This window comes from Megachile rotundata, chromosome 4 (genome assembly GCF_050947335.1).
Source record: "Megachile rotundata isolate GNS110a chromosome 4, iyMegRotu1, whole genome shotgun sequence".
In the NCBI taxonomy this organism is placed as follows: Eukaryota; Metazoa; Arthropoda; class Insecta; order Hymenoptera; family Megachilidae; genus Megachile; species Megachile rotundata.
This window is the reverse complement of record NC_134986.1, coordinates 4,547,667-4,562,229: the sequence shown is the minus strand read 5'-3', so window position 1 is coordinate 4,562,229 and position 14,563 is coordinate 4,547,667. Positions and strand designations below refer to the sequence as shown.

Here is a 14,563-nt window from a genome sequence, read left to right as displayed (position 1 = left end):
ATCGTCGGAATAGAAATAGATGAAGAGCGGAGAGCAAAGACAAAGCAAGTGAGTAAAGTATCGGTTTGAAAAGAAAGGAATGGGGGTGGCAAGTGTCAGGTGGAAGCGACGAGGGCACGAATAGAAGGAAATGATAGCAAAAGGCGGTGAAGGACAGAGAGAAAAAGAAAGATGCAAAGGAAGTGAATGGGGAAGAGGAAGAAGAAAAGGGGTTGGGCGTGAGAGACTAATAGTGCTGATCCCACCACAAGCACCGCTGGTTTAAGACCTGGCTAAGTGGTGGATAATGAACATGCTAACGTGTGCCGAGTATGCGAGGAAAGCTTTGCACTTGGTATCGGGTTCAAGCACCTTTCTGTACTACTGTACGTGTGCGTTCTATACCTTTTTTCGTTCGTGTAACCGGCGTTTTCACAACTAAGACTGCACCGGGTACAATGAGACACAGACGGACAGACATCGACTGGGTTACCAAGAAAAAAAATATATATATACGATAGCGATGACGCGAAAGGGAATTCAATTCCGTTCTGACATTCGATTAAAAGAGAATAATAGGATCAGAGGTACGTACGTCGATATAATACACGCATTCCTTTCTTCGATCGACTTAAAAAACGATGACAGCTTAGATCGTAGATATACCGCTATTTGATCGAATTGCGAGATGGTCTATTATTTTGTAAATGGTGCGCATTTGACAATTTACACTTATGGTTTAGTTTCTTTAACTTGATAGGTCACGTGCAGAAATTAAGGAAATTTTTATTATATTCTTGAAAAATTTATAATTCGTAAAAAAGGTTGTTTAAAATTATTATTTTAAATGAATTTTATATTATTTTGAAGCATACTTTATATCTGTAGAAAAATATGTATGAATTTTATTTTTATTAATAGGAAAGATTTAACAATTTTAAATAATATTTTAAACTGTCCATCAAAAGACGAAATAAGTCATAACACAGTAAAAAAATTTAATATTACGTGTAAGTTAAACATAGCACCAATTTCAAATTTTAAAAAGCCCGCGCGAAAGAATGATTCCAATAACCTATTACAATTTATATAAAAATTTCGTGATATGAAAGAATGTAGATACTAAAACACTGAATTACTTTATATTTCACACTAAAATTACAAGAAAATGTATTCTCTTATTTTAATTTAGTATTTCTTGCTACCTAACTTCAAATTTTTAAAGAGAAAAGTATACTAATTTATTATTGAACATTGGTGTTATTTAATTCTGAATTTCGGTATACGTAAGAAGTATTTATAAGTGTATTTTCAGAATAAATATAAGATTTAGTGAAGAATGATTTGTATAGTTTTTTATTGATTAGGGTTCAATCGGATTTCCTTTCGCGGCATTTTCGTAACTCGTTTATAACGCACAGTTGGTATGATCGATCGTCTAGACTCTAGACTGCAGAAAACGAGACAAAGAAATCAAGTGCTCTCGAATTTGCCAATCCTCGTTACCCTTTGTTCAAATAAATACACGGGTACGCATGTAATTACGCGCGAGCATCCAATTTCGTTTGCGCTCGGTTAAAACGCTTGTGTTCGCCTTTGCAGTTGAATATTACCGACGTTTCCTCTGAAGTAGCTGAAATTACAATGAATTATGCAACACATTAAACTAAATAGACGAATAAACTGAGAAATGTACTCATCGGTACTCGGGGATACACTTAGAGAAATGCTCTGTAAAATGCTAATGAAAAACCATTGTAAAAATCTTGGTGAAAATGTTAATGCAAAGTGCAAAATGTCAAATGACAAATATCAAGCGTAAAATGTCAACGTGACAATCGAACGTCAAATGTCAAGTGACAAACATCAAATGTAAAATCTGAATTGTAAGGCGGGAAATGCGAAATGTAAAATACAAGTTGTAAAAAGTAAAATCTAAGTTGGATAACATAAAATGTAAAATGTGAAATGTAACATATAAAATGCAAGCTATAAAAAGTAAAGTCTCAGTTGTATAACATAAAATGTAAAATACAAGTTATAAAATACAAAATTTAAGTTGTAAAATGCAAAATGTAAAATGTGAAATGTAAATGGTATAATGTAAAATCTAATATGTCAAATGTAAAATGTTTTATAAAAAATGTGATATGTAAATACAATGAAAAGGAGGAAAATCTGAATGTTGAAAAAATCTAACAAAGATGGAAAGCTTTTGGAAAAGAATCAAGATAATATTTTGGAAAAATGTGGGACAAATATAACGTATTTGAGAAAGATATGGGAAAGTATGTGGAAAACTTAGGAAGGTGCATAAGAAAATTTTAAAACAGTTAAACATAACTGGAAAATTTAGGAAAAATTTAATTCAAAAACATAACAGGAAAATCTTAAGATAATTCAGAAAATGTTGAGAAAAATTCTCAAATTTAAAAATTCCTAAATTCCAAAATATTCAAATTCCTAAATTCCAGAATTTTCAAATTTGAAAATTCCTAAATTCCCGAATTCTCAAATTTAAAAATTCTTAAATTCCCAAATTCTCAAATTTAAAAATTCCTAAATTCCAGAATTTTCAAATTTGAAAATTCCTAAATTCCCGAATTATCAGATAGGAAAATTCCCAAATTTTCAAATTTAAAAATTCCTAAATTCTCAATTTCTCAAATTAAAAAATTCTTAAATTCCCAACTTCTCAAATTTAAAAATTCCTAAATTCTCAATTTCTCAAATTTAAAAATTCTTAAATTCCCAACTTCTCAAATTTAAAAATTTTCAAATTTTCAAATGTAAAAACTCCAGGTTTCCCAAATTCCCAAATTTGAAAATACCTACATTCCCAAATATTCAAATTCGAATACTCAATTTAACACAATTGATAAGATTTATAAAAACATATCCAAAAAAAATCTAATAAAATTTTGAGGAATATAATTGTAAAAATCTAGGATAATTAGAAAAACCTAGGAAAAGCTAAAATATAGTTAAGAAAGTCTAATCAAATTCTAACATAATTAGAAAAGTCTATAAAAACACCTAAAACAACCCATAAAAAAAATTTAACAAAAATCCGACACGGTTGAAATAAACCTACTAAACAAATTTAAACAAAAGACATAAAGTAATAGGATAAATCAAGAAAGAGTTAAACGTAATTAAGAGAATTAGAGATAAAACTCAATTATAGGTTATGTCAGGTTAGGTTACAGCAGATATGGTCAGAAACGTATGGATATTCGAAGGGGCAGTAAGGTTAGTCGGCAGAAGAGCAGGAATATCTCGGTGACCGATTCTGTGTTTGAGAAGCAACCCTTGCCGGAGGGTGTCACTGAGGTTAAAGTAAACACGGGGTGAAGCTTTCGGGGTAGGATACAGTTGAAACGTATCGTACCGGTATGGCCACGCGTGCTATACAAACAGGGGAAGCTTCTAATATTACCAGCCCAGTGTGTGCACACGCAAACTGCTCCGCCAAGGATGCAATTCTTCGATAAACGATATTAAACTTAAAAAATGAAAACGAGAATGGGACGAGGTATTATTGTAATTATTAACGATCAAAGTGAATTTATGATTGTGTGGGTTTGCGTGCGTATGCATGTTTTAATATGTTCGATCACGTGGTACTGGGTGATATTTAATTGCAGAGTCGTAGGGGTTTCTTTTTTTAGTGTGAATTTTGGGAAGATTTTAATTTGGGAATTTTGGAATTAAGGAATGTTAATATTTGAGAATTTAAGAACTTTTAAATTTGAAAATTTGGGAAGGTTGGAGTTTTGAATTTGAGGATTTTTCAATTTTTAAATTTGAGGATTCTAGAATTTAGGAATTTGGGAATTTTTAAATTTCAGAATTTAGGAATTTGAGAATTTGGGAATTTAGGAGTTTTTAAATTTGAGTATTTGGGAATTTAGGAATTTTCAAATTTTCAAATTTTGGAATTTAAGAGTTTTTAAATTTAAGAATTTGGAAATTTAGGAATTTTTAAATTTGAAAGATTGGGAATTTAGGAATTTTTACATTTGAGAATTTAGGAGTTTTTAAATTTGAGTATTTGGGAATTTAGGAATCTTCAAATTTTGGAATTTAGGAGTTTTTAAATTTAAGAATTTGGAAATTTAGGAATTTTTAAATTTGAGAGATTGGGAATTTAGGAATTTTTACATTTGAGAATTTGGGAATTTAGGAGTTTTTAAATTTGAGTAGGTATTTAGGAATTTAGGAATTTTCAAATTTTCAAATTTTGGAATTTAAGAGTTCTTAAATTTGAGAATTTTGGAATTTAAGAATTTTGGAATTTAAGAATTTAGGAATTCTTGGAATTAAGAATGTAGGAATGTAGGAATTTAGAATGTAGGAATTTAGGAATTTAGAAACTCCAGAATTAGAAAATTTGTGTGCTTGGAAAATTCAACAATTTAAATTTGGAGATACAGTAATTTTGGGCTTTGGAAATTTAGTAATTTTGAAACGTGAAAAATTGGAAGATTTAGAATTGGAAAATCAGATTTTTTAAAAACTAAAAAATTCGAATTTGTAGATATGGAAATTTAAAGATTTAAAAATTTTTAGATTTGGAAATTCACAAATTGAAATATTTGAAAATTTAGTGATATTTAAATCATTTGTTTAAATTAATTGAAACTTACAAGTTAAGAAATTTAAAAATTCAGGAATTTAACCCCTTGCCGTGCCATTTATTTATGAGGTGCGTCAGTCAAGACTAACCATTCAGGACTATAACATTAAAACGAACAAAGAAAATTAAAATATTCTAAGTATTTTATATTCAGGGATCCTTGACAACGCAAATTATAGTTGGATCTAAAATTCAAGTTGAAGAGTATTCAAAATTTGAGTAACATTAATCACGTTTGAGTTGTGAGTGCGTCACGAGTGAGACTCGTCAAAGCACGGGAAGGGGTTAATAAAAGAGCAAATATAAAATTTGTAAATACAGAAATTAGCAAATTTGAAAATATGATAATTTACAGATTTATAAATTAAATACCCAAAATCCCGACATCCTAAAAATTCTTAACCCATTCCTAAACGTTCAAATTCCCATCCACAGTAATGAAAAGTGAAAAGTACCTCCTCGAATGGGACAGCTACAAAACTCCATTTTTAGTCGCGACATTTTCCCTAGGGAAACTAGATTTGCAGTAGACTGTACCCGTAAGCAGTTGGACAGGGCCGTATATTTGGTGTGCTAGAAACTCGAGGCACAAAATTGAGAGGATTCGCCTAGGGAGCCATTCGGAGTTCACTAACCGTGGAAATGGCACCAACACTCGATGCAACGTTTGCGTCGCGACGCCACGAAACACGCGGGAAAAAGGGGATGAAACACACCTTTCGGAGATGCATCTACTTTTCACTCCATTTTATCTTTTTCATTCTCTCTTGAAATATATATTTCCTTGCAAACAACTGCTTTGTATCTAACGTAGCGTTTACTTGGAATTTTGGATGGTTTGTAAAATGTAAAGGAATTTCACAATTTTAAGTTTTAATTCTGTAGATATGCATATTGTTAGCTTGATAAATTTTTGTATTTTTACATATTTAAGATTACAAATTTTTACATTTTTACATTTGGGTGTTTATAAATTTTTTAGCTTTCAAATTTTCAAATCTTCAGATTTTCAAATTACAATATTTTTGTTTTTGCCAATTTTCCAGTTTACAAATTTCTAAAATCTCAAATTTCTATATTTTTGCATTTATAAATTTTCCAACTTTCAAATTTTCAAATCTCCCAATTCGGAAATTACTACATTTCTGTATTTATAAATTTTCTAGCTTTCAAATTTCCAAATTTTCAAATTCTCAAATTACTACTTTTCTGTATTCCCAATTTTTCGTTTCCAAATTTCCATATTCTCAAATTTCTGCATTTTCAAATTTTCTAGTTACTAAATGTCCAAATCTTCATGTGCCAAATTCCTAATTCTCAAATTACTAAATTTCTGAATTTTTGAATATTCTAATTACCAAATTTCCAAAATCCCAAATTTCTACATTTCTACATTTCTATACTTTCTAATTTTCTAATCACCAATTTTCCAAATTCTTCATGTCCAAATATACCTATCTCTCACTTGCTCCACATCCAAAACTCAAATTCCTACTTTCTCAGACATCTCACTTTCTTAATGGTGCCAATTGCAAATCCAAAAGTCTTAAATTTGTCAATTTCCCAATATCCTCATTCCTCACCTGTTCCAACTCCGAATCTCAAAATCCTCAAATCCCAAGTATCCCAAATTCTTCCACTTCCAAATTCCTCACCAATTCCATCTCCAAACCTCAAAATCTTCAAATCTCAAAAATCCTAAATTCCACAAATCCCAAAAATCCCGAATTCCTAGAATCCCCAAAATTCCATCGAATCCACGTTTCCTCACCCATATACCCGCATAACTTCCACATTTCCCCTAGACAATTGATACTTTCTACCGACTGTACCATCAGGCGAGCCAACTTGCTCGTTCCGAGATTTCCAACATCGTCCAACGACACACAAACAACCACGGTGACCAGGTCGCTTTCTCTCTTTCCCTTTCTCACCTTCCGTACACCACGTTTACGTTCGATCCTGTCTATCTAGTATATTACCTCTTTACGTTTCTATCCCTACCAACGACGCACTGAATTGGCCGGGAAATTTGTTGCCTCGTCAACGAGCTAACAGCCGTATCTAATGTCGTTGCGAGCTGACCCGTGGATGCTGCGCCCGTCGCGTGGAAACGTTACCAGAAATGAATTTAACGTTTCTAAATGTTTCCAGGCCGATAAATTGCGGGCGATCATACACTTGGCACCTTTGGTATTAAGTGTCTCTTATACACGTTAGATTTGTTATGATCTTTAGGAAGTTGCAGAATTGCTCATATGTGAAGAGGAAATGTAAAGTACTTAGCTTTTGACTTTGGTAGTGTAACCATTATTTGATTCCGAAGAGATTACTGAATATAAACACGCGACTAGAATGTAAGAAAAATACACTTTATTTAATTACATGTTCAAAATGTATGCCGCCTTCCAACGCGTAATATTCCGGTCTTTTACTTCACATTTCAACTTCTGTAAATCGAGTAATATGTTAATAAAAATATCATGTAATATGGGTTTTGAATTCGTCTCGATGTCCTCTAATGCTATGAATAAAAGAAAATGTATGTGCCTATTTAAAAAACCCACGTGACCTTGACTTTGCCAAGAGAACAAACTGTTTTCAAAATCTGCTTTACCAATATCTATTGTGCACTTCATACCCTGCAAATATTGTTGTAAAGTCTTTTTTGTAAGGTGGCTGCGAAATGAGACAATTTTTGAGACATTCCAATGTACCACTGTGCTCCTAACGAAAACTTGGATCTACAAGTGTATTCTTTGATCCATTTTCCTTTGATATTATTGGAAATGGTTTATAATTAAATGAAACTATGATTTAAAAAAAAATGCTATTATTAATAGACTCGGAAGGGAGGTTACTATACGAAATGCTCACACGAACTAAAGTTACGATCAAACGCTCACTGAAACAATCGGCTGTTCACTATGCAGTATTTATTACTTTGAAATAAATATTCAGTGTGTTTCAATTCATTTTTGCATCAAGAGTTAATATATTTGTCGAAAACCAACAGACTTTCCCAACGTGGTCCTTGGTCCAATAATAGTTTATATTAGGATCTGGTGCCCATGTTAAAAATTACCCCCAAAAAAGCTGTTAACTCTTCTTCCGTCACATCGATCCAGTTATTCCATGTTGATCGACCAAATAAGTTCTGCTGCTCTATTTTATTTTTGCATATTTATTTGTTTCTAGTACAATTGTTTCAAGCAGTGTGTTTGTAAAAAAGAGTCTGAAAAAGTCGATAGGTTCGGTGCAATGAACAGGTACATTAGGTCGAATAACCTTATATCCCGTTGAAAACTTGATTTTTGATTGTGGTTGAAAGTATAAGATTAGTATAGTTCCGTGCTGTGATGGCTGAGAACAGACATACGACCGCAAAGGATTAATAAAAGCGAAAAGTTAGGGGATGTAAAATACCTTATTCTGACACTAGTCAAAATTGTTCGGCGGGTCAAAGTTGAAGAACCCGTGTAATAATTTTCAGAATTATAACGCGATAGCTGCGTGAATCAGCCTGTATAAAACACAAGTGTCGTGCCGAGGGCTTGCGCGTGCTCTCGTCGCGAAGATAACGAACAGTCTGTATTCTCGTTAGCGGCCATAGCGCAGCCGTTAAGATAACAACGAGACACGACACTCACCGCGAGCCAACGGCACGAAAAGAAGATTTAAACGCGTCTTAGGATAGTAGAACTTTCATAAATTAGGTCCCAGAGCGAAGAAGCTACCATCGAGGCTGTATCGCGTGGGACGCAACGAAATGGCCGTCAATCCTTTCGTTTCTACGCCGTGAAACGTAACCTCGGGCGTTTCGTTTGGCGAATTATATTCACCGGGAGAACAACAACATAATACCTTTTCAGAAGGTAATTAACGTGCCACTGACTTCGGCCTTTGTGTCAATAACCCTACGCAGGGCTGGGGATGATAACAGAAATTAGAAACTCTAACGGCGATATTATTTATATATTTTTGTAGTTTAAAGGAGTCCTTGTTTATATAGTTCTTATTTAAAACTATTAACGTAGTCTGCAAGTGAAAATTAGAAATATTTGTTGATGAAGGGTAGTGAATTAATATTGACTGTTACATATGACGTTTATATCATACGCATAGGACGGTCAAATTTTTACATGGATTTATGACTTGTATTATTAAGAGTTTGTTCGCTTACCTAAATACTTGTGTTACTACTTAGAACTATGGATAGTAAGTACAGCAAAATATAGTGAACATATTTGGTAGGATTTGTTAATCTTATTAAGACAATTTTAATAAGTCTACTGGCTGTGGCAGTTAATGTATTAAAAACACAAACTGACATACACAATAAGTCTTGTGATTTATTAGATGTGCAGGGTCCAGTCATTCATAAAACTTGATCATATTCTAGAACTTAAAGTAAGAACAATTTTATACTAACGTAAGGCAAGAATTACAAAGGTACAAGATGAGAAGAACATGGTTATCACATGTTAAGTACAGTATTTATTCACAGAATTGTACCAAAACATGTAACAAAAATAAAAAATGGTGACTCACCCTTCGAAAGGGTTAATTATAGTTCAAGAGAATTTACGATAAAATGTAATTAATACGAGTTCGGTTAGACAAAGTGCTGAATCTTGGTTCTGAACTGTCAATCGCTGTTAAAGCTCATCCCGCCATAAATGGAATCCAGTTATTACCCCGTTATTACTATTAATTTCATCTGTGTTTCCCGGTACTGTTACAAAGTGGCTACCAACCGAGCAAAGACCCCTCCCCACCAATCCCAAGACATTCAATTTATGTCGGTTTGTCTAGGGCCAGAAACCACCGCCAGGGATAACGATCTCCTGGCGCGAGAAAGTACGACTAGAAGGTATTCATGCTCGCACCATTCTATATACACACTGCTATGGTACACCATGAATCCACATGCACATGTTCACTTATTACATTCCATTCGTGTGATTAGAACACCGTGGATTTGTTTGGTCTTCCGTGCTAACGTAACCGCCTTTGCACCTACCCTTCGCGCTGTTGAAGCATTAACGTTGCATTTCTCAAATTTACGAACATGAAAATCATTTGGTTTTTAGTCATTTTTTTAATAGGTATTTCAAGTTAATTTTTTAAGTATAGTATAATTATATTTAATTAAGTGACAGGAGACTCAAGTGATTAGTATTAAAAATCAGGTGCAGACTCAATTGCATTAATCTTAATAAGATGCTAACTATTAATTACGAAATGAAACTGTAACTGTAGGTAAACAAACTTTGTATTGTAGATAAATAAATACATAATACATACGTAATACATAATGTATAAATTAATAATATAAGTGATTCATGTGGAAATTAAATGTCAATGTATGGTCAAGGTGTTCAAAAGAGATTCCTCACATTTTACCTAATAGACTCATATGTGAAAAACCTATATCTGAGTAATCATATATGTTCAATAATGTAATCAGTTATCCGTATAATACTTCAAATTGATTTTAATAATTATTATTAAAATTACATGAAATGTATAATCGATTGCTCTGACCTTGATAAGAAGGTAACCCTTATTAACCAAAAAATAAAATAATTTCATATGTGACAAACCTACATCTGAGTGATCATTATGTCTAAAAATAGCCATTTATATAAATAATACTAGAAATCGTTTCTAATCGTTATTAAAAATAAATGAAATGTACAATCGATTGCTCTAACCTTGATAAGAAGTCAACCTTGATTAATCACAAAATATAAAATTGAAATGCGATTAGGTAAATGAATACATTGTTAAAAATAAGTGACAAATTCGTACACCATTTAAACGTCAATCATATATGTTCAAGGTGATGAAAACAAATTAATCTTACCAAAATTAATTTTGCCCAATAGTCTCATATGTGAAAGACCTATATTTGAGCAATCACATATGTCCACTAATATAAGTATTTACCTAAACAATACTAGAAATCGGTCCTAATCATTATTACTAAAAATGAATAAAATGTTCGACTGCTCTAACCTTGATAAGAGGTTAACCTCGATTAATAACAAAATAAACTCGCAACACAATTAAGTAAGTGACCACATTGTTATACATATGTGACAAATTTATAGGCAAATCAAATATCCACATGTGTTCAAAACATTGAAGACAAATTAATTAGTATTTTACCCAGTAGCCTCATAAGTGAAAAACCATTGTCTGAGCAACCACGTATGTCCAGTGATATAAACATTTACCTGAATAATACTAGACGTCGGTTCTAATCATTATTACTAAAAATAAATAAAATGATCGACTACTTTAACCTTGATAAGAGGTTAACCTTGATTAATCACGAAATAAAATCGCAACACAAATAAGTGATACATTGTTAAACATATGTGACAACTTTGTAGGCAAATATGTTCAAGCTCTTGAAAACAAATTAATTAATATTTTACTCGGTAGCCTCATAAGTGAAAAACCTATATCTGAGCAATCGCATATGTCCAATAATATAATCGGTTCTAATCATTATTAAAAATAAATAAAATGATCGACTACTTTAGCCTTGATAAGAGGTTAACCTTGATTAATCACGAAATAAAATCGCAACACAAGTAAATGATACATTGTTAAACATATGTGACAACTTCGTAGGCAAATATGTTCAAGCTTTTGAAAACAAGTTAATTAGTATTTTACTCAATAGCCTCATAAGTGAAAAACCTACATCTGAGCAATCGCATATGTCCAATAATATAATCGGTTCTAATCATTATTAAAAATAAATAAAATGATCGACTATAACCTTGATAAGAGGTTAACCTTGATTGATTACGAAATAAGCACAAACGCATTGTGGACATGCAAACGAGTGGATAATCTCTGATTAATAGATCAGCATGGGAATAACTGATTGTAAATTAGCAGTGATTAACGTCTGTCTGAGAGTACTTACGTTTGCAGGCCTTACGATGCGTGATCGGTCTCGCCGGGTCCCTGTAGTAACCTTCTCGACAATAATGACAGTGTCTTCCTGCCGTAAAATGCCGGCATTGCAGACAAACGCCTCCGCTGACACGTCCCGACAGCTTGTACAGTTCCATGTTGAATCTGCACTTTCTCGCGTGAAGGTTGCAGTTGCACACTGAAACAGATAAGGCAAATGCACCCATTACCGACCACATCCCTTTTTCTCATTGTTTCTTCCTGCTTGATATCCATTAACGATCATATTTTTATTTTTCGTTGCTTTTGAATGGATTGCTTATTTTATTGGTGTGTTCAAATTGGGGAAATGAAATTTCTCGTTTTTAAGAAAATTTGAGGATTTTGGAATTTGGGAGGTTTTAAGCTTGAGAATTTGGGAATTTTTAAATTTGAGAATTTTTGAATTTAGAAGACTTTAAATTTGTAAATTTGAGAATTTCAGAATTTGGGAATCAAGGAATTTTTAAATTTTAGAATTTGGGAATTTTGGGAATTTAGGAGCTTTCAAATTTAAGAATTTGGGAATTTAGCAATTCGTAAATTTAGGAATTTGGGAATCTAGGAATTTTCAAATTTGACAATTTGGGAATTTGGAAACTTGAGAATTTGGAAACTTGAGAATATGGTAACTTGAGAATTTGGAAACTTGAGAATTTGGAAACTTGAGAATTTGGAAACTTGAAAATCTGGAAACTTGAGAATCTGCAAATTTGAGAATATGGTAACTTGAGAATTTGGAAACTTGAGAATATGGTAACTTGAGAATATGGTAACTTGAGAATTTGGAAACTTGAGAATATGGTAACTTGAGAATTTGGAAACTTGAGGATATGGTAACTTGAGAATTTGGAAACTTGAAAATCTGGAAACTTGAGAATCTGGAAACTTGAGAATCTGGAAATTTGAGAATCTGGAAACTTGAGAATTTGGAAACTTGAGAATTTGGAAACTTAAGAATTTGGAAACTTGAGAATTTGGAAACTTGAGAATCTGGAAACTTGAGAATCTGGAAACTTGAGAATTTGGAAACTTGAGAATTTGTAAATTTGAGAATTTGGAAACTTGAGAATTTGGAAATTTGAGAATTTAAAAATTTGTAAATTTGTAATTATTATATTTACACACGTGAAAGGTCACATATCCTTACTGAACGTGCCATCCACATATGAAAAAATGGCACAGTGTGTACTCTTAAGTTCATTGAGATCTGAGTCGGCCAGTCGGAAAGCCTCGTAAGAACCCGTGGTTAAGCATTTTCCTTTAGAAAATAAGTCACGCTCGACACACGGATTATTGGGTCGAGTGATTGTGTACGAGTGCATCGAGAAGGGCCGTTAAAATCGCGACTTCCCCCAGTTGGATTTTCCCCTCACCCATTTCTACCATCTGCCTTTCAATTATTCCGTTATTTTCAAGAAGTCACGAAGAAGAACGGGCTAGCGTCGTGCTCGAGTAGAGGAAATTACAGCGCGGTTCTTCTCGAGAATTCAATGGACGGGGGCCAATGCTTGATACGACACCTTTTTCCGGGAAATCGAGAGGAAACGACAGACAGAAACGGAAGGACGGGAAACAAGCCGGAAGCACGAGAAGGAGGAACGCGGTGAAAAGTGTTATCGCGAGCGAACGAAACAAGACCTAACCCGCTTCGGTCTCGAATGAATACACCAGCTAACTCATTATCGCGATAAATGACGGATAAAAAAAGAAACGATCTCTCGCGGTTCGTTAATTTCGCGAGAAACGACGGTTTAACGGCGGCGAACAGCTACTTCGAAATGCCGTTTTGTTAGCTCAATAATGAGACGCGAAATTGCGAGCGAATAAAACGTGGCTGAATTAAACTCCGACGAATTCAAATGGATTTTCTCCTACGTTCATAATATTTATCTTATTAATATATCTACGGAGATCTCTTTCGAAGATTACCGATTATTCCCCGGTTCGTAGGTTAGGTAACATTGTTATTTTGCCGGTGGGACTTTTTTTGTACTAACTGTTTATTCTGGTATTGCAAACGTTTATTTTTAGCTTAGGTTATAAAATTATTATGGAAGTATTTACACATATATTACTAGTAAATTACTGTATTATTTAGTACTTTTTTTAGGTTAGGTTATACGATTGTTACTTTTTAAATTTTTTGGTATTTTATATTGTAACAATATTGTACTTTGGTATTTCAAATTCTTTTTAAGCTAAATTATAAAATTCGCTGGGATTGTTTATTGGCAATACTTTGATATTTCAAAACATCTTTCCTGGTTAGGAAATTAATTCTGAAAATTATTCAGAATTAAGTATTTACAAATTAGTAGTATATTCATAATGTACTGAAAAATATAATTGTTAGGTATTAATAATAAACGATAAGTTTCTTTTATAAGTTTCTGTAGGAAGTTTTAACACACAAGTAGAAAAGCATTGTACTTTCCAACGTAAAATATGTATGAGCCTATCGATTTTATTTAACAGGTGACTATATCTTTTACTCTAGCCTAGATAATGCGTGAAGTATGGTTGGCATATGACGTTTACGGAAACAGTGTTTTACAAAGTATATCAATATTTACTTTAATGCATTGTGGTTATAATTATTTATTTACTATGTAATAAGAAAAGAAATGTTAAAGCTTAAAGAAATGTTAAGCTTTCAGATTAAAAATTTTTTTAATTTCTCAATTTTTAGTTTCAAATTTTAAACTTTTGAAATTTCTGAAATTTAAAATTTGTCAATTCGTTAATTCTCAAATTCCTAAATTGTCAAATTTTCAAAGCCCTAAATTCTCAAATTTTTAAATCCTCAAATATTAAAATCCTTCTAATTCTCAAATTATAAAATCCCCAAATTCTCAAATTACCAAATCCATAAATTTTCTAATTATCAAATCCCTAAATTTCCCAATTATCAAATCTCTAAAATCATATAATCAGACATAGTTAATTACACTTACATTTTACAATTTA

At 32.5% G+C, this 14,563-nt stretch overlaps 1 protein-coding gene across 3 annotated transcripts in view; it reads right to left on the bottom strand.

Annotated features, from left to right (window-relative positions):
* LOC100875766 (netrin-1) overlaps positions 1–14,563 on the bottom strand; it is a 185,507-nt gene that overhangs the window by 73,660 nt on the left and 97,284 nt on the right. For all 3 annotated transcript variants that reach the window (XM_076531187.1, XM_012294484.2, XM_012294485.2), the window contains exon 2: positions 11,565–11,753. In XM_076531187.1, the coding sequence (XP_076387302.1) occupies positions 11,565–11,753 (189 nt within the window). The remainder of the gene's footprint in view (positions 1–11,564; positions 11,754–14,563) is intronic.